General features: G+C 30.9%; 2 protein-coding genes across 2 annotated transcripts; one reads left to right on the forward strand and one right to left on the reverse strand.

The window, feature by feature from the left end:
• Nucleotides 1-15,601: 15,601 nt before the first annotated feature.
• On the forward strand, nucleotides 15,602-19,991 carry LOC109795509 (cyclin-dependent kinase C-2). Its single transcript, XM_020355039.3, has 12 exons — nucleotides 15,602-15,852; nucleotides 16,552-16,633; nucleotides 16,820-16,910; nucleotides 17,008-17,037; nucleotides 17,195-17,304; nucleotides 17,389-17,461; nucleotides 17,544-17,664; nucleotides 17,745-17,862; nucleotides 18,360-18,499; nucleotides 18,586-18,643; nucleotides 19,117-19,187; nucleotides 19,306-19,991. The coding sequence occupies exons 1-12, from the start codon at nucleotides 15,743-15,745 to the stop codon at nucleotides 19,841-19,843; spliced, it is 1,542 nt and encodes a 513-aa protein (XP_020210628.1). The 5' UTR covers nucleotides 15,602-15,742; the 3' UTR covers nucleotides 19,844-19,991.
• A 1,451-nt stretch (nucleotides 19,992-21,442) lies between these two features.
• LOC109789056 (putative serine/threonine-protein kinase PBL2) lies at nucleotides 21,443-25,748 on the reverse strand. The gene is made up of 6 exons (XM_020347923.3): nucleotides 25,415-25,748; nucleotides 24,012-24,325; nucleotides 23,794-23,929; nucleotides 23,194-23,330; nucleotides 22,958-23,081; nucleotides 21,443-22,251 (listed from the first exon to the last, which is right to left on the reverse strand). Exons 1-6 carry the CDS (start codon nucleotides 25,467-25,469, stop codon nucleotides 21,845-21,847), a joined length of 1,173 nt encoding a protein of 390 aa, XP_020203512.1. The 5' UTR covers nucleotides 25,470-25,748; the 3' UTR covers nucleotides 21,443-21,844.
• Between the last annotated feature and the right edge of the window lie 977 nt (nucleotides 25,749-26,725).

A 26,725-nucleotide genomic window follows, 5' to 3' on the forward strand; every position in this document is an offset into this window, starting at 1 on the left:
AAAGCCGACGCTATATTTAAAGAATAGCGTCGACTTTTCCGACGCTAAACTTAAAATAAATTTAAATTAAATATTTTAAGTTTAGCGTCAGAAAAGCTGACGCTATATTTAAATAATAGCATCGGCTTTTCCGACGCTAAACTTAAAATTTATTTTAAGTTTAGCGTTGGAAAAGCCGACGCTAAATCTTAAAATAGCGTCGACTTTTCCGACACTATTTTTATTTTCCGCCTCTTATTCAGCGTTTTCTTGTAGTGACTTTCTATCAACTATTACAAAAAGAAATTACTAACTGTATGAAATGAACCCTCCTCATCAATATGTTCTCATCAATCAACTTCAATTGCAATCAAATTTTACATATATATACCAACACAAGTAGTTAATAAGATCTTATATTTAAATTTTGTGTATGAAAAAAAATGTGATTAAAAAATAAGACTTCATAAAAATTAGTGGATCAAGTTTTTTTAACATTAATTAACTATCAACGAAATTAATAAATTATCCATATCATAACATAGTTATAAAAATAAAATTTTATATGAACATGTTGAATTAATCTGAAGAAGATTCCCGGTGAGCTTTACCTTTGTCCTTTTGTGTACCTGCTTTTGCGCGTGTAAATTTTGCACTTATAATATGTTTATCGAAAAAGACAAGTTGAGATTAAGTGGACGACATAAAATTAATAAGTGGACAAAAATGAATCTGTTCAAAAGCTAAGGGTATACTTTTAAACAAACCTATGCATCAATTTTGTTTAACATGATAAAACTATTATTTACGAGGAATTGAGGGGAGAAAAGTGGTTGACCTGAGAGTGATGGATTACACACATAGGATATATATTAAACTAAAATAATGTAATCATTTAATTTCTCATTAATTATAATGTATAATGTATTTATTTTTAAGTCATTAATCAATTTTTATTAATTAACAATGTAAGAATTTGTATCTAATGACTATTAAATTATTTAAAATAAAAAAATGTTGTTGATTTTGCACATTTATTTATTAGTTAATCATCCATACATTGTTAATGTAAAGATTTTTACACTGCCAACTAATCAATCTTTTAAATTATTTTATTTTATTTTTATTTAATTAAATGAATAAATAATATGACATTATTAAGAAATATAATTAAGTCAGTTATAGGTGATTAATTTTTTATTTATTCTTTGACCTGCCGACTATATGAGCATAACTGAGGATTTGAGTTCTGTAGTTAAGAAAGTGAAATGACTTTATGATGGCTAAAATATTAAACATTTATCTACATTATCTTCATCCTATCACTGGACCATATATGTGACTTTATAGGATTGCACATTTGCACCGGATCCATAGTGCCTCAACATACACCACTATAATTTTAGTCTTTTAACATTTTTTTTTATCAAGAATAATAAAGAGAACAATGATAGCATCCCTCCCATTATCTTTATTTGCAAAATTAGATTAGTGGTATCATCACCTTAAAACAAATGGGAATTATAAGTTTCAAAGTCAAAGTCAACTATCTTTACCAAACACCCATATAGTATTGACCATCATGGATTGTATTGGTGGGGTTTTAGACTTTAAAAAATAAATCATCATATAGAAACGGGGATAAAAAAAATATAAATATTATTTTCTATAAAAAAATATTGAGGAATTAATGGGACTACATGTATGTGACCTCATATGAGTCCAATTCTATACTCATTTATAATACTCGATCATGACTGATTAGGGTCTATTGAGATGATAATGTAAGGGGTAAATCTATATATAAATCATATTTTTACTTAAAGAAAATAATTTATAAAATATTGGTTCAACCGGTTCCACTTAACTTATCTCAATTCTTCAATTATTTATTATTATATCCAATTAGATTTGTTATTGTGTGATATCTAAATTATTTTGTTAACTTGTGAAATATGATATTTAACTTTTTTTCATCATATAATAGATATACGATAGAGTAATTAACTCCTAAAATATTATTTCCTTCAATTAATGAGATATTATACTTAAAATTATGGTATAAAGTTTTAAAAACTAATTTCATTTAATTAAATAATTTTTTTCAAAAGTGAAACAGGTTCATTTAATAACAATATCATAACTCAATTTATTATAGTAAAAATTTGTAGAATATCATGTTAATTGTAGAGGTGATAAGAACATCTAATACTTTCTATAGAATAAAAATAGTTGACCTTGATTTGCATGTCATCGAAGAATATATATATATATATATGAAAAGAAAAAAAATAAATCCAAATTTACGTAAATATTAATGTTTATCTATAATTAACAGTTAATATAATTACACTTTATTATGATTAATATTTTTTTTCGTCCCTAGAGTATCCACGTCGATAATCTAATGCTACATTGGAGGCACCTCAAAGGATGGGATAACTGACCCCTGACCTTGCTTAAACGTAGTTACCGCTGAACTACACGCTTGAGATTTGTTATGATTAATATTTTATTATATCTTTACAATTTCCTATATTAATATATTTACACATTGAATTTTTACATAATAATATAATTAAATGTTTGTTATATTATAAAAGATGACCAATAAATATAATAAACTAAATAAATAAATGGAAAATTTTATTATACTAATTTAGTATATTGTGAATAAAATATAATATATGCTAAATAAATAAATGTTTACATACATGAAAATTTTGTTAAATGACTTTTTTAGATATTTTTTTTATAATAGATAAATAAACTAGTAATTTTTATACGTGAAGAAGAAGAAACTCTCATTAGCCTCTCAGTAGGTTTTCTTCAAATTAGAACTTATATTGAGTAACATAAACTTTACATCCAATAATAATTTTGATATATTTATTTGTTTTAATAATTAAAAATATTTGTTTTGATAAAAATATATTATATATACAATATTCATTTTTCTTCTTTTTATTTTGATATATTTGGAGGGATCTTTGAAAAAAATTATTTCGTTAAAAAATATTATTTTGTAATTATTAATAAACAACATAATTTTTCGTACAATAAATATTTTGATATATTTGTTTATTTTAATTATTAAAATAACTATTTTGATAAATATATATATATATATATAATATCAAGAATATTCATTTTCTTTTTTTATTTTGATATATTTGGAGGAAGTTTTGAAAAAATATAATTTCGATAAAAAATTATTTTCATGCATTGATGAAAAATATATTTGTTTGTTTTAATTATTAAAATATTTTCATACAAGTTTTTTCTTTAATTTTGATATATTACTTTATATATATATATATTATTTGGAACAACCAATAATTAGTAATTATTAGTAATAATATTTATAATTATTTGTAATTAACAATTATTAATTAGTGTAACGACCTACCTTGGTCCTTACATTGTACGACACTACCGACAACAAAAAATGTCTAACTTTAAGACTATACTGTATGCATATAAAGTTAAACAACTACATAAATACGTGTAATATAAATACAATAATTAAGTAAATATAAATTGTACATCTTAAGTTGTCAGTCAAACAATTACTACCATATATATAAATCTACCCTCATCAGGTAGTCAACAAAATATTCAGCTCCAATGTCATTACATAGCCTCCACTACAACACACTAGACTATCCTTGCCCTGCTCCCATTCTACATATGATCATTGCAGTACAAATCACATGGAAATGCACAAGGATAAGTTAGAGTATAGATATATATATATATACACACACACAAAACATAAGAAATGTCACATTATCATTTCATCTCCAACAACACAACACAAAACATCACATTATACAACACACATCAACACAATAACTTAGTTTCAACACAACAACACAATAACAGTTTCAACACAACACATTTTATCACAAATCAACACAATATATGAATAACACAATCAACTCTGTAATATCCTAATATTTTAAATAACAATATTCTCAACATTATTATTAAGTGTATTGAAATTTTTATTTATGATAATTATATATATGAATATATATATATATATAAAAGAGAATAAGTATAATATATATATATATATATATATATATATAAATATATATATATATAAATTTTATTACAACATTTTTAGTAAAACAAAATTTTAAAATAAAATTTTTCCTAAATTATATAATTATTATGATTTAATCAATTAAAATTAGAAATAATAATAATAAATTTCTTAATGTAAATAAGGATGCATCAGAGGAGTACTTACGTGGTATTCTTCCAAGAGATGTCCTCCCAAGTGGTTACGTGGTGCTTACGTGGTGATCTTCCAAGAGATGTCTTTCCAAGTGTTTACGTGGTGTTCCATGGTATTCTCTCCTATCCCGTATGTATACGTGCACCTGTTATCAAATATTCTTTCTGTAACAGGATAACAAATTAATAAATGTTGGTAGATTATCTTCAGTAAATATTCTTCCGTACCCAAAATTACGCACTCCCTTACGTAATTGAGGCAAAAACTGCTCCTATAAATAGCGGACCTTAACAGCAAACCTCAACAGAAATTGGAGAATTGTAACATTGTAAGAGTGAAAGAGAAAAGTGAGAAAGAAAGAGATAGGTAAAAAGACAGGAAAATAAACAACTTTAAGGTAAGGGGAAGGAGAACTTTATCTCTTTAATTTTATATACTTCTATGTTTATTTATTTGTTATTTTTATCTAGTGAGGTGCCCCTAACCTCATTTATTTGCTTATTTTATGATTATTTGTATCCATAATAATTATTAATATGTTCATATTTTATATTGTTTAATTATTTTAATTATTTTATAATGATTATCATTATCATTTAATTAATTGGTGCTTTTGATATGATTTAATTGCGTATAGGTATTTAAATAAAGTTTAAATAATGATAAATTCTCAAATTTATTTAGCGTGATTATTTTTATGATTGATTATGATATAATTTTGTTAAATTGTCTTTGACTCATTTTAAATATAATTATTACTCTATGGCCATAGAAGATAAAATTTGAATTATTTGTAGCTGGAGGTTTGACCTTGGGGATTTAAATGAGTAAGAAATTATGATTAAAAATTCTTGCGCTGGTTGATATTATAATGCTCATTTATCATGACTAGTCACTGCAAGTATAATTCAAATTATATATATATATATTGCTTAATATATATATTTTTTTAAAATGTTATCACTCCTTATGTTTCTTATGTAATATAATAATTAAATAAATATAGATGGATGTTCCTGCGATACCCGTCCTTTCCCTGCAGTCATTTCTGCTGTTTTCTCTGGAACCACCTAGAGCGTCGATGCTCTCGCCAACTCTGTAACTTTCAATGGGGTGGCAGTGTCGTCGTTCACTTTTTCTCCATATCAAGAAATTCCCACAGTGATAGATGGACCCATCGTTGTGACTTTTTACTTACCCCCAGCAAATCACGTGAACCCTATCGTGAATTTGTTCCAACCACCTATGTAATTATTATGGAAGTAGAAAAAGAAACACTATGATATGTAGATAGGCATGAAATAATTTGTCCTATATATATGTAAGAAAAGCGACTACGTTATTAGAAAAAAATATGTAATGATAAGTACTTATAGTATGATATAATGTATATTATTATTATACATGTGTTTTCTAGCTACATATATATACATATAATACTGAGGTTAATATTAATACGATTAGGCGTTACATTTTAATGGTATCAGAGCAACGTTCCATGTGTAACTTGAAAAAATGTGCTAGCCATGTTTCTAGTATAATAAACTAATCTATAAATTTCAGATGGCAGGAAGGAGAAATACAGAACTGACTGAGGCTGTGCAGGCTATTAGGGACATGGTTGCCGCCTTGTTAAGGAATCAACAACCGGAAAGAATGGGGAAGTCACAAGGACTGATAGAATTTAGAAGCAATAAACCTTCCCAATTTGACGGAGGATATAATCCTGAAAAAGCTGAATTATGGATTAAAGAAATAGAAAAAATATTTCGAGCTATGAACTGTCCTGATAACCAAAAAGTAAATTATGCAGTATGTATGTTAGTAGGAGAAGCAGAATATTGGTGGGATAGTACTAGGAGATTATTAGAAGGAGGATGAATAATTATTACATGGGAAGTATTTAGAGCTAAATTTTTTGAAAAATATTTTCCTAATGATGTTAGGAGGGCTAAAGAAATAGAATATATGCAGTTAAAACAAGGAAACATGACAGTGGGAGAATATGCTTCTAAGTTTGAGGAATTAGGAAAATACTCTACTTTCTTTTATCATCCTGATGAGAGAATGAAGTGTATTAAATTTGAAGATGGACTTAGACCAGAACTAAGAAAGGCAGTAGGAATATTAGAAATCTATGATTTTCCCACATTAATACACAAGTGTCGATTTTTGGAAGGTTTTGATCATAATAAGGATAATAGACCAAAATCTTTTTGCCCTCAATTTAATAAGAAAAGGAATAATGAAGGAAAACCTTATGATCGACCACAATGGAAATCCCAATCTTCTCAATTTGCAGGAAATTTCAGTAGACCCATGAATAATCAAGCTAAGTGTCTTAAGTGTGGACATGGTCATTATACTAAGGACTGTCATCTCAAAGGACCTGTTTGTTTCAAGTGTGGAAAGCCGGGTCATGTGTTTTCTGAGTGTGGACAACCAAAAGCGCACGCGAATACTTCTGGACCCAAACCGAGACCTCCTACAACTGGAAGAGTTTATACCATGACCGGAACTGAAGCTGATCAAAATAACGATCTAATACAAGGTAAATGTTTCATTAAAGGCAAAACTTTAAATGTACTGTATGATTCAGGCGCAACTCATTCTTTTATCTCCAATAATTGTGTTCAACATCTCCAATTACCAATTTCTTCTTTAGAGAACAATCTAATTGTTTCAACCCCTACAAACAAATCTGTAATTGCCAACAAAGTTTGTTTAGACTGTCCTATTTTTATTAGTGATAAAAAATTTCTTGTAAATTTGATTTGCTTACCTTTATCACAATTAGATGTGATTTTAGGTATGGACTGGTTATCTTCCAACCATGTTCTTCTCAATTGTGCAAAAAAGTCTATAATATTTTCTGATTCTAAGGACCTATTGATTTCATTATCCAAACCAATAAGCAAGTTTCCTTGGGGTAAAGTTCAAGGATATTTAATCTTATCCTCTATGGAAGCTAAAGAGGAAGTCAACTTGAAAGACATAGCTGTTGTTCAAAATTTTCCTGAAGTTTTTCCTAATGATATTCCTGGTTTGCCACCTGACAGAGAGATTGAATTTTTGATTGATTTAATACTTGGAACTGGACCAATTTCAATGGCACCTTATAGGATGTCACCTTCTGAATTAGCAGAGTTGAAGAAACAATTAGAAGAGTTGCTTGAAAAATAATTTATATGCCCTAGTGTATCACCTTGGGGGGCTCCTGTTCTGTTAGTTAAAAAGAAAGATGGAAGCTTTAGGCTATGTGTGGACTATCGACAATTAAATAAGTTTACCATAAAGAATAAATACCCTCTTCCTAGGATAGATGATTTGATGGATCAATTGAGAGGAGCCACTGTGTTTTCTAAGATAGATTTAAGATCAGGATACCATCAAATTAAAGTGAAAGCAGAAGACATACAAAAAACTGCATTTGGAACAAGGTATGGTCATTATGAATATCAAGTGATGCCTTTTGGAGTAACCAATGCACCTGCAGTGTTCATGGATTATATGAATAGGATTTTTCATCCGTATTTGGACCATTTTGTGGTGGTTTTTATAGATGATATCCTCATATATTCTCGAACTCATGAAAAGCATGAAGAACACCTTCAAACTGTTCCCCAAATCCTGAAAGATAAACAACTGAATGCCAAACTTTCTAAGTGTGAATTTTGGTTAGAGGAGGTTAAGTTTTTAGGACATGTAATTTCTAAAGATGGAGTGTCTGTAGATCCGTCTAAAGTAGAAGCAGTTCTACTATGGGAACCTCCAAAGACGGTAACAGAAATCCGTAGTTTTTTGGGTTTGGCAGGATATTATAGGAGATTCATTGAGGGATTTTCTAAAATAGCTATGCCTTTAACTCAACTCACCAAGAAAGGACAACCCTTTGAGTGGACAGAAAAATGTGAGAATAGTTTTCAAGAGCTTAAGAAAAGATTAACTACTGCACCAGTTTTAGCTTTACCCTAATGGACAATTTGTCATATTTTGTGATGCCTAAAAAATGGGATTAGGGTGTGTTCTTATGCAAGATAGAAGGGTAGTAGCATATGCTTCTAGACAATTGAGAGCTCATGAAAACAATTACCCAATCCATGATCTAGAACTAGCTGCCATTGTTTTTGCACTCAAGATATGGAGCATTATGTGTATGGTGGTAAGTTTGATGTTTTTAGTGATCATAAGAGTTTAAAATATTTGTTTGATCAAAAGGAACTGAATATGAGACAAAGAAGGTGGATGAAATTTTTGAAAGATTATGATTTTGAATTACATTATCATCTAGGGAAAGCCAATGTTGTGGTTGATGCACTAAGTAGAAAATCTTTACATATCTCTTCATTAATGATTCATGAGATGAATTTGATAGAAAAATTTAGAGATATGAGTTTATCCACTATAATAAGTTAGGATAGAATACAATTGCATACGGTTCAAATTACTAGTGACTTACATGGACAAATTGGTGAGGCTCAGGTAGTTGATAAATTCATTCAAAAGAAAAAGAGATTATTGGGTAAAAAGGATGGTGAAAAGTTTAATATAGATCAAAGAGGAGTTTTGAGATTTAATGACAGGGTATGTGTGCCTAATGATTCTGAAATTAAGAAAATAATTTTAGGTGAGGCACATAAGAGCAAGTTGAGTATACACCCTGGGGCAACAAAAATGTATCAGGATCTCAAGAGAATGTGGCCTAAAAGGAAATAGCACAATATGTGGCTACATGTTTGATTTGTCAGAAGGCCAAGATAGAGCACCAAAAGCCAGCAGGAATGTTACAACCCTTAGATATACCTGAATGAAAATGGGACAGTATAGCAATGGATTTTGTAGTTGGTTTACCACGAACAATTCATAAGTTTGATTCCATATGGGTTATCGTGGATAGGCTGACAAAATTTGCTCACTTTCTACCCATTAATATTAGGTATTCACTAGAAAAATTGACTGAACTGTACATAAGGGAAATTGTACGATTGCATGGTGTACCATCTAGTATCATATCTGACAGAGATCCTAGGTTTACTTCAAAATTTTGGGGAAGTTTACATCAAGCATTAGGAACCAAGCTTCGCCTTAGCTTTGCATATCATCCTCAAACAAACGGACAATCAGAAAGGACCATTCAATCCTTAGAAGATTTATTAAGAGCTTGTGTGCTAGAGGATTCTGGTAGTTGGGATCAATATCTACCTCTGATTGAATTTACTTATAACAACAGTTTTCATTCTAGCATAGGTATGGCACCCTATGAAGCTCTATATGGGAGAAACTGTAGAACTCCTTTGTGTTGGTTTGAGACAGGAGAAAATTTAATCTTGGGTCCTGAATTGGTGCAACAAACCACGGAAAAGATCAAAATGATTCAAGAAAAATTGAGAACGACTCAAAGCAGGCAGAAAAGTTATGTTGATAAAAGAAGACGACCTCTTGAATTTCAGGAAGGTGATCATGTATTTTTGAAAGTTACACCAACAACTAGTATTGGTAGGGTAATGAAATCAAAGAAACTCACACCTCGATTTATTGGTCCTTATCAAATCCTCAGAAAAATCGGTCATGTTGCTTACCAAATTTCTTTACCCCCTTTTCTTTCTAATCTTCACAATGTTTTTCATGTGTCTCAATTAAGAAAATATATTTCTGATTCATCTCATGTAATAATGCCTGATACAGTACAGTTAAAGGATAACCTTACATTTGAAACAATGCATGTACAGATCACAGACGGGAGGATCAAGCAGTTGAGAGACAAACAGATTTCACTAGTAAAGGTCATCTGGAATGATGTTACTAGAGATGCTACGTGCGAATTGGAAGAAAAAATCAGGGAAAACTATCCTTATTTATTTTTAAGCAATAAAAATTTCGAGGACGAAATTTCTGTAAGTGGGGGAGAATTGTAATATCCTAATATTTTAAATAACAATATTCTCAACATTATTATTAAGTGTATTGAAATTTTTATTTATGATAATTATATATATGAATATATATATAAAAGAGAATAAGTATAATATATATATAAATATATATATATAAATTTTATTACAACATTTTTAGTAAAATAAAATTTTAAAATAAAATTTTTCCTAAATTATATAATTATTATGATTTAATCAATTAAAATTAGAAATAATAATAATAAATTTCTTAATGTAAATAAGGATGCATCAGAGGAGTACTTACGTGGTATTCTTCCAAGAGATGTCCTCCCAAGTGGTTACGTGGTGCTAACGTGGTGATCTTCCAAGAGATGTCTTTCCAAGTGTTTACGTGGTGTTCCATGGTATTCTCTCATATCCCGTATGTATACATGCACCTGTTATCAAATATTATTTCTGTAACAGGATAACAAGTTAATAAATGTTGGTAGATTATCTTCGGTAAATATTCTTCCGTACCCAAAATTACGCACTCCCTTACGTAATTGAGGCAAAAACTGCTCCTATAAATAGCGGACCTTAACAGCAAACCTCAACAGAAATTGGAGAATTGTAACATTGTAAGAGTGAAAGAGAAAAGTGAGAAAGAAAGAGATAGGTAAAAAGACAGGAAAATAAACAACTTTAAGGTAAGGGGGAGGAGAACTTTATCTCTTTAATTTTATATACTTCTATGTTTATTTATTTGTTATTTTTATCTAGTGAGGTGCCCCTAACTTCATTTATTTGCTTATTCTATGATTATTTGTATCCATAATAATTATTAATATGTTCATATTTTATATTGTTTAATTATTTTATAATGATTATCATTATCATTTAACTAATTGGTGCTTTTGATATGATTTAATTGTGTATAGGTATTTAAATAAAGTTTAAATAATGATAAATTCTCAAATTTATTTAGCGTGATTATTTTTATGATTGATTATGATATAATTTTGTTAAATTGTCTTTGACTCATTTTAAATATAATTATTACTCTATGGCCATAGAAGATAAAATTTGAATTATTTGTAGCTGGAGGTTTGACCTTGGGGATTTAAATGAGTAAGAAATTATGATTAAAAATTCTTGCGCTGGTTGATATTATAATGCTCATTTATCCTGACTAGTCATTGCAAGTATAATTCAAATTATATATATATATTGCTTAATATTAACTATTGTTACGCATGCTTTATGATTATAATTATTTTTTTTTAAAATGTTCTCACTCCTTATGTTTCTTATGTAATATAATAATTAAATAAATATAGATGGATGTTCCTGCGATACCCGCCCCTTTCCCTGCAGTCATTTCTGCTGTTTTCTCTGGAACCACCTGGAGCGTCGATGCTCTCGCCAACTCTGTAACTTTCAATAGGGTGGCAGTGTCGTCGTTCACTTTTTCTCCATATCAAGAAATTCCCACGGTGATAGATGGACCCATCGTTGTGACTTTTTACTTACCCCCAGCAAATCACGTGAACCCTATCGTGAATTTGTTCCAACCACCTATGTAATTATTATGCAAGTAGAAAAAGAAACACTATGATATGTAGATAGGCACGAAATAATCTGTCCTATATATATGTAAGAAAAACGACTACGTTATTAGAAAAAAAATATGTAATGATAAGTACTTATAGTATGATATAATGTATATTATTATTATACATGTGTTTTCTAGCTACATATATATACATATAATACTGAGGTTAATATTAATACGATTAGGCGTTACAAACTCAACACCTCATATGCTCAACACAACACGGGGTGAGCAGTTTAAATGGTTTGATCCTACCAAACCAATAACACATGGTGATCTTTTGGGACTTGCTAGATCAACAATAAGTTGGAAATAAATCCACAACACAACAATTCAGTTTTTTAGATGTCACCACTTAAACAAGGAAGTTTAGTACTACTATAAGGATAAAAACAATTGGGTATGGGTCTATTACAACATTAGCTAACTTAACTAAGTCTCCTATGAGATTAGTTCACCGATTACCCTCCAAATAATACGTCCTTCAATACGATTAGGAACTAAGTTCTCGACTTTGCACTTTACTCGGTTAGTTACTTGTAATTAGTATAGCTCAACCTGACCCCTATATTATGGTCGCTTCATACATGTATGCCTCGACCTTACCCACACACGATACCAACAAAGTCATAGAGGAGAAACAACACAATAACCACTTCAAGGGTCAATTTCTGAAGAAGGATTTTCAACAAATTAGGCTTTCGGAGCACACAACACAATATCCACACAATTGGATATGCAACTTTCAAGAACTTTCCCTCTAGTTTTAAGTGGTCAACACAACTCAACAACACAACAACTTTTTATGGATTTAACACAGCAACAAAATCAACCCATAACTTTACATCTCACAACTCATAGTCTACATTGTAATCAAGAAACATCTCAACAACACATTGTATATTCAACTCAACCACACAACCTACAACATAGTCAACACACAATTAACAAATCATATCTACTTCTCAACTAACAACTCACAACAAAAACATCACATACTACCTTATCACTGCAACAAATTCATCACATTTTCATTTAACAACAAGTAATCAACATTTCATCAATTATAACCATATTTTCTTCAGCAACTAACGCCCGACACCATTTAGTTAGGCAGCTCTTTGTCTCGCTTGGGCCCATGCCTGACATTATACAACCCACATGTGGCATGGTTAAGGCAGAGGCCTTTAACACCTCGCACTTGGTGTGGTAAACTACCACACCTGACCCCACCTTAAGTAGTGAGTCTCTGCCCAAGTCTTTGTCTGAGTCTCACCTGGAGTCACCACCTCAGCATCCGATAAAATCCAAACAAAGAGGTCTGGCTTAGGTATGCTAGGCACCACTCAACTTTGGGCCTGACGTCACCAAGTCAAAGAGTTCTCAAGGTTCTCGCACCCAACACCATTCAACCACACTCAACATCATTCCAACCCGAAACGAATCTCTCTCTTCACACCTAGTGCCACCAATCTTGTGCCCGACATGATTGAGAAAAAAAGCCTTAAGTTAGAACCACACTCGACGCCTTGAAGGCGCACCCGGCATGACATTAAAATTCTGCATATGCAAAACTTGATTTTTGAGCAAAAACCTGAAATGTAGCAAAATCCAACACATGCAACATGGAACAACATTTATACTCAACACAATTAACTCAAATTCAGCACAAAAAGCAACATGCAACAACAAATTAACTCAAATCACCATATTCTTCCTTAAGAACATAGAACCTTAACTTTCAACATGCAACCCATTCTGATTCAATCAACAACAATCACAATTTACAAGAAATTCACGCAACATTCAACATCAAAATCATCCTACAATTCTAATATACATCAAGAAGAACATAAATCCAACTTCCCTTACCTCGGGTGGTTTGATTCCGAGGTAGAAAAAAAAGAAAGATCGAGGCTCCACAACGAAATCAACGAGTTGATTCAAAGTTTCCACTACTTGAATCACAAACAACACAATTCTAATGAGAATTGAAAGGAAGAAAGGAGAAGATTGAGAGAAAAGAACTCACAAACCAAAGACCTTTTCTCTAGAATCCTTTCTTTATAAAATTGAGAAAAGGAGTTTATAAGACTTTATCCAAAATAGAAACCCTATATACTCTTCCCTACTGGATCAAACTGAATCTCTACTCAAGGAACCCCCTCTCTATACCACTTAAGCTCTTAACGGATCATCAAACCTCCGAACCTCTCAACACTGACAACTTAACTTAATAGCATAAAACAACTAGGGATAATATAACACTATCACAACTTATAGTGTTACAATATTCCCCAACAATAGAAATTTTCATCCCAAAAATAAACTTACTTGAGAATAAAAACGGATATTGTTCTCTACACTATTCCTCAACTCCTAAGTAGCCCTACTAGTAGGCATGGTAATGGCGCAAGGCGGATACAGGTTTCTTGATACACGTCCTCGTCCTCGTGGTTTAAACCCATCTCCATCCTCATCCCTGTACCCGTCGGGTATGTAATTTTCATCTAATCTCTGTCATCGTCGGGTATCGGGTATACCTATACCTGTACCGTCAAAAATTAATTAATTTTTTTTTGCAAAAAAAACACACACAATATTTTTAGTTTATATTTTCATTATATTATAATTGTAATTGAGTTATTTGTCTATCTCATATTTTAATTAAGAGATTTCTTAATAATTAAAAAAACCACAAATGTTTCACATCATAATAAACAATCACACATAATTAAATATTAAAATTCTTTAAAATAATCAAATCGGGGACGGGTATTAAACCAAGGATGGGGACAGGGACGTGTATTAAACCAAGGATGGGACGGGTAAGTATATACTCGTCTCCGTCCCCGTCCACAACTTAATGTTTCGGGTTTTACCCATACCCATACCTAGTCAAATCAAATATTTTTCATCAAAGTCAGGACGAATTTTGGGTATTACCCACAGGTACGTGTTTATTTGCCATCCTTATCCACCAGTAGTTGCATCCCACAGAATCTTCACCAAGTTGACGGACTTGCCTCTCAATTCTTTCAACTTGTGATCAACCACAACTACAAGTCTCTTCTCATAAGTCATATTCTTTTTAACCTGAATTTCATCCATCTCAACAACATGACTCGAGTCATGAACGTACTTCCTCAACTGGGAGACATAAAACACATCATGTAGTTTGGAAAGGAAAGGTGACAAGGCCAACTGATAAGCTACCAAACTTACATGATGAAGGATCTAATAAGGATCAAGGAATATCAGCGTCAACTTCCTAGCCCTTATTGTCTTTCCCAGTAACCTCCATAGGCTTCTTCCTTTTATCAACATATGATTTCTGCCTACTCTAGGCAGTCTTCATTCTCTCTTAAATTTGTTTCACCTTCCCAATAATCTGTAGGACCAACTCTAATTTCACAACCATTGACTCACCATCTTGGTGCCAATATAAATGAGTCATATACCTCTTGCCATATAAGACCTCAAATAGTGTCATACCAATATTGGCATGACATGTTGGTGCACTTATAAGTGAGATAAACCAAAATTTTTAAATCACTTCCAAGTTTCAATATTTAGTGAAGAAATGAGCCTAAATGAATAACATTGACTTATTTTATCATCCCTACTCGGATTATTTTCATGTGAGATGATTTTTTTTTAAACATTAATTCACTTTAATAATATTTATATAAGTAAATATAGTAATAATCAATTAAAAAAATCAAAATTGTGTTATTAAGATAAAAACCGTATTTCAAAAGATTAAATCAATCAAAAATTTTAAAAATAAAGAATAAAAAAAATTTCTGACCAAAATAAATTTTAAAAATAATATATATATATATATATATATATATATATATATATATATACATTCTATTTTTTTCTTTCTCTTTTGTTATAATTTTCAGTTTTAAGCAGCCAAATATCAGCTTGTCTATTTTCTGGGAAAATTTTGCGCGCGAGAAACCCTAATTCATTCGATTCTTTGTTGGATTCGAATTTCGGTTCTTGGAAGATTAGGGAGCAATGACTATCGAAGCCCTAGGGCAGGTGAACGTTACTGAATCCCCCACTGCGGGATCCAGAAGTGTCGATTGCTTCGAGAAATTGGAGCAAATTGGCGAGGGCACATATGGGTTTGTTTCAATCTGTGTACTGCTTAATCTTTACGTTATCATAATCAATTCTTTGAAATTGGAAGATGAAAATTTATTAAGTCATTTATATATGCTTGATCACTGTGCGACACTCTGTTGGGATTATTTGAGAGATTCGCTTGGGCTTGGTTGAATTCGAAAGCAACTTAATCATGAGCTTTTAGAACTCTTGATTCATGAGCAATAATTTTTTAAGTCATTTATTGGTTTCAAGGTTTTGAATTTTGGTCTCGTTTATGATTTCGTTACAATACTTGATATTGTGGGAAGTTGTAGACGAATGTGACTGCTATTATGGTTGTGATGTGGTCGCAACGGCCTCAAAATCCGTAATGTTGCAGACCATTTTTCAAAACCTTAATTGGTTCTTTATGGTTTATTTGTGTGTTTCTCTTATGCAATTTCTTCTTCTATTGTGTTCCCTTGTCATCTTTTCTGTTCCTGAAGTAGTACCTTTTGCCTCGTTGTTTTCTTCTTTCTATATAGTTCCCAACTCCATCACACCTTTAAAATGTTGCCTAGTTTTTGCTTTGTACATATCAATGTATCTTTTATTTTCTTTATGTTCCTTAAGCTCTTGTTTTGACTTCACAATCAGAGGGAAAAAATTGTTTCCACTTCATTGCTGATATTGTCCGAATTCAACTGATCTATACCTTCATATATTTATGCTTGCAGTCAGGTTTACATGGCTAAAGAGATCGAAACTGGTGAAGTTGTTGCTCTCAAGAAAATACGAATGGACAATGAGAGAGAAGGGGTATTTATTTGATTCAAATATTTGCTTCATTTGAAACTTTACTAATTTGTCTCATCTCTTGTTACAACCTTTTTCATTGTACATGTTATTCAGTGAACCTATATCAGAAGTTACATTCACAATCTGTTACTACTTATGTATTAAGCATTTTTTCTCTGAACCGTGTTGTATATTTTGCCATCACAGTTTCCTATAACTGCTATACGAGAAATCAAGATTCTAAAGAAACTACACCATGAAAATGTGATCAAGCTGAAAGAAATTGTGACTTCTGATGGTACCTTTTTCAAGATCTATGTGTGCTTTGTTATCAAACTGATTTAGGATTTAAATTTTTGTTTTATTTATATTTAAAATTGTGTTTTTTCTTTCAGGTCCCGAGAAAGATGAACAAGGGAGACCTGGCAAGTCATCCATTCTCATTTTATTAGCCAATTGCTGGACAGTAGCTCATAATTTGCTTTATAGTTCTATCAGTGTGAATGTTTCAATCAATTCCCTTTGGGGTTTGCATACTAAACCTAGTTCGTCTGATTTTCATTCTTGTTTTGATGATTGCAGATGGTAACAAATATAAAGGTGGCATCTATATGGTCTTTGAATACATGGATCATGATTTAACAGGTCTTGCTGACCGACCTGGGATGAGATTTACAGTTCCTCAAATTAAGGTATTACTGTTAATACCAAGTGTAATTTCATATATTAATAGCTGTTCATTTTATTGTTGTCTGAGTTGTGTTTCCCTTCATAAGTGTTACATGAGACAGCTTTTGACGGGGCTTCACTATTGTCATGTTAATCAAGTACTTCATCGTGATATCAAAGGTTTGTGTATTGAAAAGATTATGTTTTTAGATCAGAATATTAAATCTGCTGTTCTTATTTGATGCATTTTGTTCTATTGCAGGCTCAAATCTTCTTATAGACAATGAAGGAAATGTTAAGCTTGCAGATTTTGGACTGGCACGATCATTTTCTAATGACCAAAATGCAAATCTTACTAATCGTGTCATTACATTATGGTACAGGTAATTGGAGGAGTCAATTTTTGTCATGAGTTATGAGGCTGGCCAATGCATGTATTCAGTTTTTTTGGTTATATATTTAGACCACCTGAGTTGCTGCTAGGGACAACAAAGTATGGGCCAGCTGTAGATATGTGGTCTGTTGGGTGCATTTTTGCTGAGCTTCTTCAAGGGAAGCCGATCTTTCCTGGAAAAGATGAGGTTAATGATATTCTATGTATTATAATTGTGAGAATTTCAAGCTAAATTGGTGAATGATTGATCTGATAATAATATACAAGATTTTTTTCTTATTTAGAGACCAAAACAAAGTGTGTTTTTGTACAACAAAGTATCCGGTATAGGTTCCAAATTTAATAGTAATTTAATAACAGGGTTTCATTTGTAAATATTTTTCATGTGAGTTTTGGTGCAGAAACTAAAATGAAAAATAGTGTTAGGTATGGGGACTAAATTTTTGTTTTAAACTTTGATTTTATATTTTAATTGTCAAAAAATATCAAATGCTAATGATTATGTTTGGATAGATTGTTGGATTTAACCTGCTCAATGCTTTTCAGAAATTTAGTCTTATTGCATTCATTCCAGATATTTCTTTTAGTATATATGGTATTATTGTAATATCCTCATGATAATTTTTTAAATTTTTTTGTACTGTTTAAATGTAATACATTTTTTTTTGTTTATAATCATTGTAGCCAGAACAATTAAATAAAATATATGAGCTGTGTGGAGCACCAGATGAGGTCAATTGGCCTGGAGTTTCTAAGATACCTTATTATAATAAATTTAAGCCAACAAGGCAGATGAAAAGACGTTTGAGGGAAGTTTTTAGGCAGTAAGTATTCAATCAAAAAAGTAGCGTGTATTCCTTTTTCCAGGATTTTTTTATATCTAAATAGCTTGTTTCCTTATGACTTATAGTTTTGATCGTCATGCTCTAGAGTTGTTGGAGAAGATGTTAACACTTGATCCGGCTCAGGTATCATTTCTTCATTATAAGTTTCATTTATTAATTGTTAAACTATCTTGAATTTCTATTTTAAGTGCTTCAAATATCTGTTTTTCCAGTTTTATCTTTTATCTCACAAATCTGGTTTTAATTGACGAGGTTTACAGCATCTGCATGTGTTGTTATGTCATTGTTGTATATTGACAAAATTCTCGTATAAAATGTTATGCTTCTGTTTTTCTTTGTGAGAAACTTTAAGATAATAGAGAAGTGGTGAAAAAAATATTGATGGCATAGTGCTAGTGAAAGACAAATTTTGTAAAGTAATTATTGTTGTGCTGTCATTTATAAATATGAAATTGTGTATTGTTGTTAGTGTATTCTGACTTGGTTGTATGATAATTATTTTTGTTCGTGATTTGCGTCTTAATATTTGTCTGTCAATTTGTTTTTTTCTTCGTGATTTGCGTCTTAATATTTGTCTGTCAATTTGTTTTCTACAGAGAATTACTGCAAAAGATGCACTTGATGCCGAATACTTCTGGACAGATCCATTACCATGTGATCCCAAGAGGTAAGACTACGTTTGTTAATTATCTATTGAGAATGTTACTTTTTCTACGTAATCCATTTAAATGTCTGAGTAATTCCTTTCCTTTTAACGTTACTTACTACTCTTTTGTATGTTTTAGTTTACCCAAATACGAGTCATCACATGAGTTTCAGACAAAGAAAAAACGTCAACAAAGGCAAAATGAAGAAATGGCTAAACGTCAGAAAATGCAGCACCCTCGTCTTCCTCCCATTCAACAGCCTGGGCAACATGCCCAAATGCGATCCGGACCAAATCAAACAATTCACTCTCAACCCCAAGTTGCTGCAGGACCTACTCATCATTATGGAAAGCCTCGAGGTCCATCAGGTGGACCAGGAAGATATCCCCCAAGTGGGAACCCAGGTGGAGGATATAATCATCCAAATAGAGGAGGTCAAGGTGGTGGTGGTTATGGCAGTGGACCTTATCCTCCTCAAGGACGCGGTGCACCTTATGGGTCCAATAATATGTCTGGTGGTGGTCCTCGTGGCAGTGGCAGCAGTGGTGGCGGCTATGGAGTTGGAGCTCCAAATTATCCCCAACAAGGTGGCCCGTATGGGGGTTCAACGGCTGGTCGTGGCTCAAACATGATGGGTGGAAACCGCAATCAACAACAGTATGGATGGCAACAGTAAATTTACTGTCTTATAATGATTATTAGTACTATGCTTTGGTGATAACTTATAAATTTGAGAAAAATTAGATTATTAATGATAAGTTACTGAGAAAAAGATATGATATACGCATTTTTACTATTCTGAAATATTATTCTCATTACTTGAAGTATGTGGTAGCATTTGTGATGCATACATGCAGTAAGAGTTGTCAATATTCTGGTATATCTTTTTCATCACTACTTGGTAATCTTTGTGATGTATACATAATACATGTATTTTAAGAGTTGTCTTTAACATAACTGCATCAAAAGCATCAAAAGAATAGTGAACTTCTAATTTTGTAGTTTTTTCATTATACATCGATTTCAATATAGTACGTAATACGAATGAATGTATTACTTCAAAATGTGTAACAATCTGTTTACCGATAATTTATTTAGGATAACTTAATTGATAATCTTAATTACTAAATTATGAAAGAAGATCATTAAATAGAATTGAAACTCACAATTTTAATGAATTTTAACAATATCATCTGTATCTATATTGCTGTGTAATTTTATTAAACATATTCTACATGTATAATTGTAAATTATTTGTTATTAAAAGATATTAATTCTCTGTTCTATAATTAAGTTTCATGTTAGATTTTTTTTTTAAATAAGTGTTGTGTTAATTTTTAATATAATATTAATTATATTTTTATTGTCATTTATACTTTTAATAATATTTTTTAGAAAAATGATTATTGTATTGTATTATTTCTAACAAATAAAATTAATCATAAGATTAATTTTAAAAAATTATTCTTTTATTTTAATTAAACAAATGTCAACCAATAATTTTTCATTTTTATACTTGAAAATTTAGATAAATTAGATCCTGTGAGCTTATTAGGATTTGGACAAATCTCAAAACTCCATGAGAGCTTGTAGAAATACTAATAGATTATTCATCAATAAAATTTTTATATATAAATTTGTTTCTTACCAACTTTACCAACCTTTGTTGGTCAAACATTAATTAAAGAATGATAAGTGTAAAAATATATTAAAAAATATTATTAATGTACTTTATTATGATTTTTTTATGTATATCTAACTTGAAAAAAGCAACTTTTATTAATAGTATTTTTCACACTAATTACATTTTCTAGTCACGCTTTTAAAGAAAAATAACTACTATCTCTAAAATAAGAAAACTATGACTTAAATATAAAAATATAAAATCATAAAAAGAAACAATAATAAAAGATTAAATAAGATATTGATAGATCTCAAGATAATTATGTTATTTACAACAGTCTAATGTAATTTTTATTATTGGTTCCTTAACCATTGTGCTAAAGGCATTAATTAGCAAGACTCGATGTTCAAAAAGCTACAGTGCTACCTTCCATCAAAACTTATTTTATGTTAATAATAGCATGAATTTAAAGTTTGTGCAGTTAATTTGAATTAAAAGTTTTAAACTTTTAGGAGACTAAATAACCCTAAAAATGAAAGGAATATATGTGACTTAAGAAAACATTATTTTATTTCATTAGTTTCGGTATTCACTTTTAACAAATGTTTGGGATGAATAATATTGGAGATCGAGATGATGCGCTAAGTAATATAAAAGAAAAAAGTATACAATTCTACATAGATAAATTTAATGAATGTAGCAATGCTGAAGTTACAAATTTTGGATTTTTTCTTCAACCCAGGATATTTTTAGTTGAAAGTGAAACACTAATCCTTGAAAAACTATATGCATTTAAAGGATCCACTTTTCCCAACAGATACCCTTTTCTAACTATAGTATATATCCTTTTCAACTCTTCAAAAAATTAAAATTAAAAACTATACCATTTAAAACAATTGATTTCATATCATAAGCATCCAACTGCTTAATAGTGCTTTCTACTAATGAACCAAAAACTGAATTATACTTTGCCCCACGCCTGGATGAAAATATTCACTTAGCCTCAAAATTGAAAGAACAAAACACTTGTTGGGATGCAGAAGCATTAGTAGCTCATAGTTTGTTACTATTTGAGGCAGACTTGTTGGAGTGACTAGAATGCTTGGTTGTATGATTATCATTTCCAGATTTTGGGGTCCTTGGAAATGAATTTAAGGAATGTAATGATTCCAATGTTGCTAGAACATTCACCATGGTTGGCCTATACTTAGGATCAGTGTTTAGACACTGTAGTGCAAGTGCTGCTGAAGCTTGTGCTCCTTTCTTGGAGTACTGACCACCCAACCTCGTGTCCATGATTCTCAAAATTCTTCTGCTATCACTCAAGAATGGCCTTGCCCAATCTACAAGTGTTTCTTCTGAAAATCCAGGTCTCTCATCCTCAACTACGCGCCTTCCTGTTAGTAGCTCTAGCAGCACAACTCCAAAGCTGTAAACATCACTCCTAGGTGTCAAATGACCTGTTTGTTTAGTCATAGAAAAGATAGGCTCGTCAACTTTAGAAATCATGAACATAACGCTACAGAAAATGGAACACTAATTGGTATTTGTCTTAAAGTATGTTTGGATACAAATTTAAAAAGACTTTTAAGAGTTTCTCTATTAGAAATAAAAAAACTATTTATTTTCAATAGAAAAGTTTTGGCAAGTCCTTTTAGGTTGTATTCAAAAAGACTTATATATGTAGAAAACTCTAGAGTTTGAAGAAATGAACTAATTTGCTTTGTGTTTTCTATTATATATAATTGCAAATATAAGGGTCAATTTGATCGCATGCATGTTTGGAACCCATTGAGAAGTAAAAAATCACCTATGAGAGATGTGATAGGTACAACTATTAACTTCTTAGTAAACATGAAAAATCATATCTTAAATGGGGAACCAAACATGCAATACTTCATTTTGACATGTGATCCTGTAGGAAGAAGTGGCAGATACCTAGGCTATGTACTAGGTCTCTTATACCAAGTACTAACACATTGGTATAATGAACTAGTATGCATTCAAACTGGTGTCCAAATGAACTTTTAGAATAAAAAGTCACTAGTGTCCATTATTAGAGTCACACTGCACCATTGCATCTTCCAGGTACTTTCCATTTAACATCCAAAAGATAAGAACCTAACACTTTGATAAAGATAAAGAAAAATGGAAAGGCGAATCTACCTGTAGCTACATACTCTGGTGCAGCATAACCATGAGTTCCAATAACTCTGGTTGAAACATGAGTGTTATCTCCAGTAGGACCATCTCTTGCCAAGCCAAAGTCCGAAAGTTTTGCATTGAAATCCTGTATAAATGATAAATAACAGTGCCACTCTTTCAGAATGAAGACTTGCATGCAAAACAGCAAGTGTGGTTTTCTTCACAGATCCACAAGCCAAACTTTCAGTATTACATACCGAATCAAGTAGGATATTGGAAGCCTTTAAGTCACGATATATAACATTTGCATCAAGAGTGTGTAAAAAAGTTAATCCTCTTGCAACAGCAACTGCAATATTGATCCGAGTAATCCAGGGAATAGGTTGAACACCTTCTGCAGTAATAGAAAACAAAATTTATGGTTTAGTTCAAAACAATATGTTTCACATTATGGCCTGTTTGGATAAACCTGTCTAGAAACACTTTTTGGTTAAAAAAGTAGAAAGAAAAATTGAAATAATTTTTTTAATAAACTAAAACTAGCTTATGAATAAGTTAAAAATAAGATTTTGAAGAAGTTAACGGGAAAAAACTTCTACCAAAATTAATTTTAGTTTATGAAGAATTTTATTTCATTTTTCCTTTATATTTTTCTTTCTTAGAAGTGTTTTTGAATAAGTTTATTTAAATAGATCCTATTACTCAATGGATCATTTGAGATTAATAGGTTGTTTAGATAAATTTTTTCATAAACACTTGAGAATAAAATAAGAAGAAAAAAAAGAATTTCTTCACAAAAACTAAAATTAACTCATGCATATGCTAAAATTAGAATGAAGAGTGAATGTACTACTCACTTCTAAATAAATGATTTTCCAAACTTCCTTTCTGCATAAACTCATAAACTAGAAGCCTGTTTTTACCATCTGAGCAGTAACCAATAAGTTTCACCAGATTTTCATGGTGAAGCTGGCTTAGATAATTGACTTCTGCCTGCAAACAAAAAAGTCAGAAAATCAGTCCAGACCAACCAGTTAGGAAACAGTTTAAGAGTTGGTGTTCGACTTGGACATACCAGCCATTCCCTGTGGCCTTGAAAGCCTTCTGGTTTAAGTTTCTTTATGGCCACTACAATTCCAGTCCCTGGTCTTGTGGGAGCATAGGTGATCTCATCTATCCATCCCTTGTAGACAAACCCAAACCCTCCTTCTCCAATTAAGTTTTCTTGCCTGAAGTTCTTAGTTGCCTCTTTTAGATCATTGAAGGTGAAGATCTTAAGGTTGTTGGAGATGGGTTTGTCAACAATTGATGCTGAAGAAGTTTTTAAAGAAAATTTTTGTTCAGGAGAATTTGAGTTCTGTTTTTTCTTACTTTGAGACTTTGTGCTTCCTGGGAGTATATGAAATGCATGTTAAAATAAGCCATTAGAGTAGCTTCTAAAATTTAGTGCAGAATATTGCACTGTTATGTGTAACATGTAGAGGTAGATTACTAGCTATGAGTTGCCAAAGGAGAGGATGCAATTAAGTATGATGTGTAACTATGTGCACCACCAACATTTTGTTTTGAACAATATATCCAAATTTGGCACATATAACCAAACATTCACACAAAGATTTTCACACTTTGATTTCATATCTCAAGCACACCTTTGTGAAGTTACTTACCTTATAGACGACCCTCTTGAACTTGCTAAATAAGCCATATTTATACTAACAAAACCAACTTGTTTTCTAGGTTTGGTACAAAAACAAGAATTGAACACAAAAATATAATTGGGGTAAAAATAAAATAAGATAGTCATTGGGACAGAGATGAGTTCCACATGTGTGTGATGGGGGGACACTGCATGCACAAAATATAAGAACAATAATGAACAAACAACCAAAGCCCATTAAAAATCCAAACTTAAATTGAATGATTTTTGCTCAACCAATTTCATTTATGAACTAGCCCAAGAAAAGCAAAAATCATTCAACATTACTTAGAACCTGAATCAGAGCGAAGAAGCCTCAACATCTCCATCTTTTGAGACCAATATTAACCCAATACAGGAGTTTTATATTTAAGTTAACCAAAATACAAAAACTTCATTCAATCTTAGGAAGCCAAGGATTTGAGAAGAATAAACAAACAAGAAACAACAGAAGAAGGTCCATTCAGGAATATCTAGTCTTATAATCTTTCACGTTACAGCCTATGAACTATTGTTTTAACTTTTACCCTTTGGAAAACATCGCCTTCTTCCCTTCTCCGTGGAAACCAAAGCGAGAAAAATGGAATCATCAACTATAACAAACACTGATTAAAATTTAATGCATCACCAATTCATCATCATCAACCTATAATGTGGCATAACTAGTACTAAGTGATTACAACAAAGTTGTAATTGAAGTCATCTAATTTGTGCCTTGGAAATGAAGCTAGACACATATATGGTATAAATATGATTAAAATAACAACCAAACTAAAACTAACCAAAGAAACTTGTGGAAGACACATGAGCCACTGGTTTTCTGCAAGAATTTCCCATGATGAAAGTTTTTTCTTCCTCGGGACAGAACACCACCACCAATGATGAAAAGGGTGTGAATGAAAAAACAGTATTTGTGTGCAAGAAGAAGAAAATATGCAGTTTATGGGGTTTAGATAAATAAGTGAATCAAAGGGTAAGCGAGGAAATAGCATAGTCAATGAAAGGAAAGTTACTACTCATTGAACCAACAGAAGGGTTGAGTTTGTGCAGTTTGACTCTTCAAAGATTGAAGTAAGGGCTAAGCACCCCAAAAAAGGGTCTGGATCCTACCACACCAGTACCAGCTTTTAATAATTATAGGTAAGATTTTGACTCCACGTCTACGTATGAGTTGCCAACGTGACGTACGTCTAAAGTTGAAAAAACAATGTCAACTATAGTACATTTCAGAAAAATGCAGCAATCTTAACTTCCAACATATTCTTCTATGTACACATTTAAGATTTATTAAAAAAATTTAATTGTGTTAGTCTAATTTCCTTTCTATTTTTTTTCTCAAACAATATAAAGAAAAAAATATTGGGAATTATTCAATGTCTGTTCTCTGTGTAACTCAATTCATCATAAATTATAGTGTTAATAAATCATTTGAGCGGTAAGGTACATTGGTTAAAGTTTCATGAATATCCTATCTTATACAAATCAGTTGCATGTAACTACTTGATATTTTTATGAAAGAAATAATCTCATCAAAACATTTCTTTGACTGAATGCATTTTGAATTTCATAGGTGTATTGCTTGTGAAGTATGTGATTTTATATGTCCCATAAATTTACACATTGATTAGAAACTAGAAACTAGAAACTAATATTTGAAAGGAACGTTTGATTAATTATGATGTTGATTAGAATTTCTATATTTTGTAGTAATTGCACTTAATATTGTCCAACAAATTGTATCAATATCGGGAGAATATGAGCTTTCAACTTATAATCACTTTGTGTTGAATTATTATAAAATTGTTTTAGGCGTAAAAGTTCAAATAAAATTAAATTATTTATAATTAAAAATTCTTCTAAAAAGGAAAAAACATAGAATACATCAAATCATCTTATATATATATATATATTATTTTTATATAGTTTAAAATTACTTTTTCACATAAATAAAAAAGAACTCAACTCAGTTTTATTAAATAATGTTTCAAATTAGCTTTTTTTTTTTACGGAAATCAGCCGTTAAAAAGTTAATAAATAATTTATACCAATAACATAATTTAAAAAATATATAATTTTTATTGCATGTGAATTAA

The sequence above is a fragment of the Cajanus cajan genome, chromosome 9, assembly GCF_000230855.2.
Source record: "Cajanus cajan strain Asha chromosome 9, NIPB_CcT2T_4, whole genome shotgun sequence".
Taxonomy (NCBI): domain Eukaryota; kingdom Viridiplantae; phylum Streptophyta; class Magnoliopsida; order Fabales; family Fabaceae; genus Cajanus; species Cajanus cajan.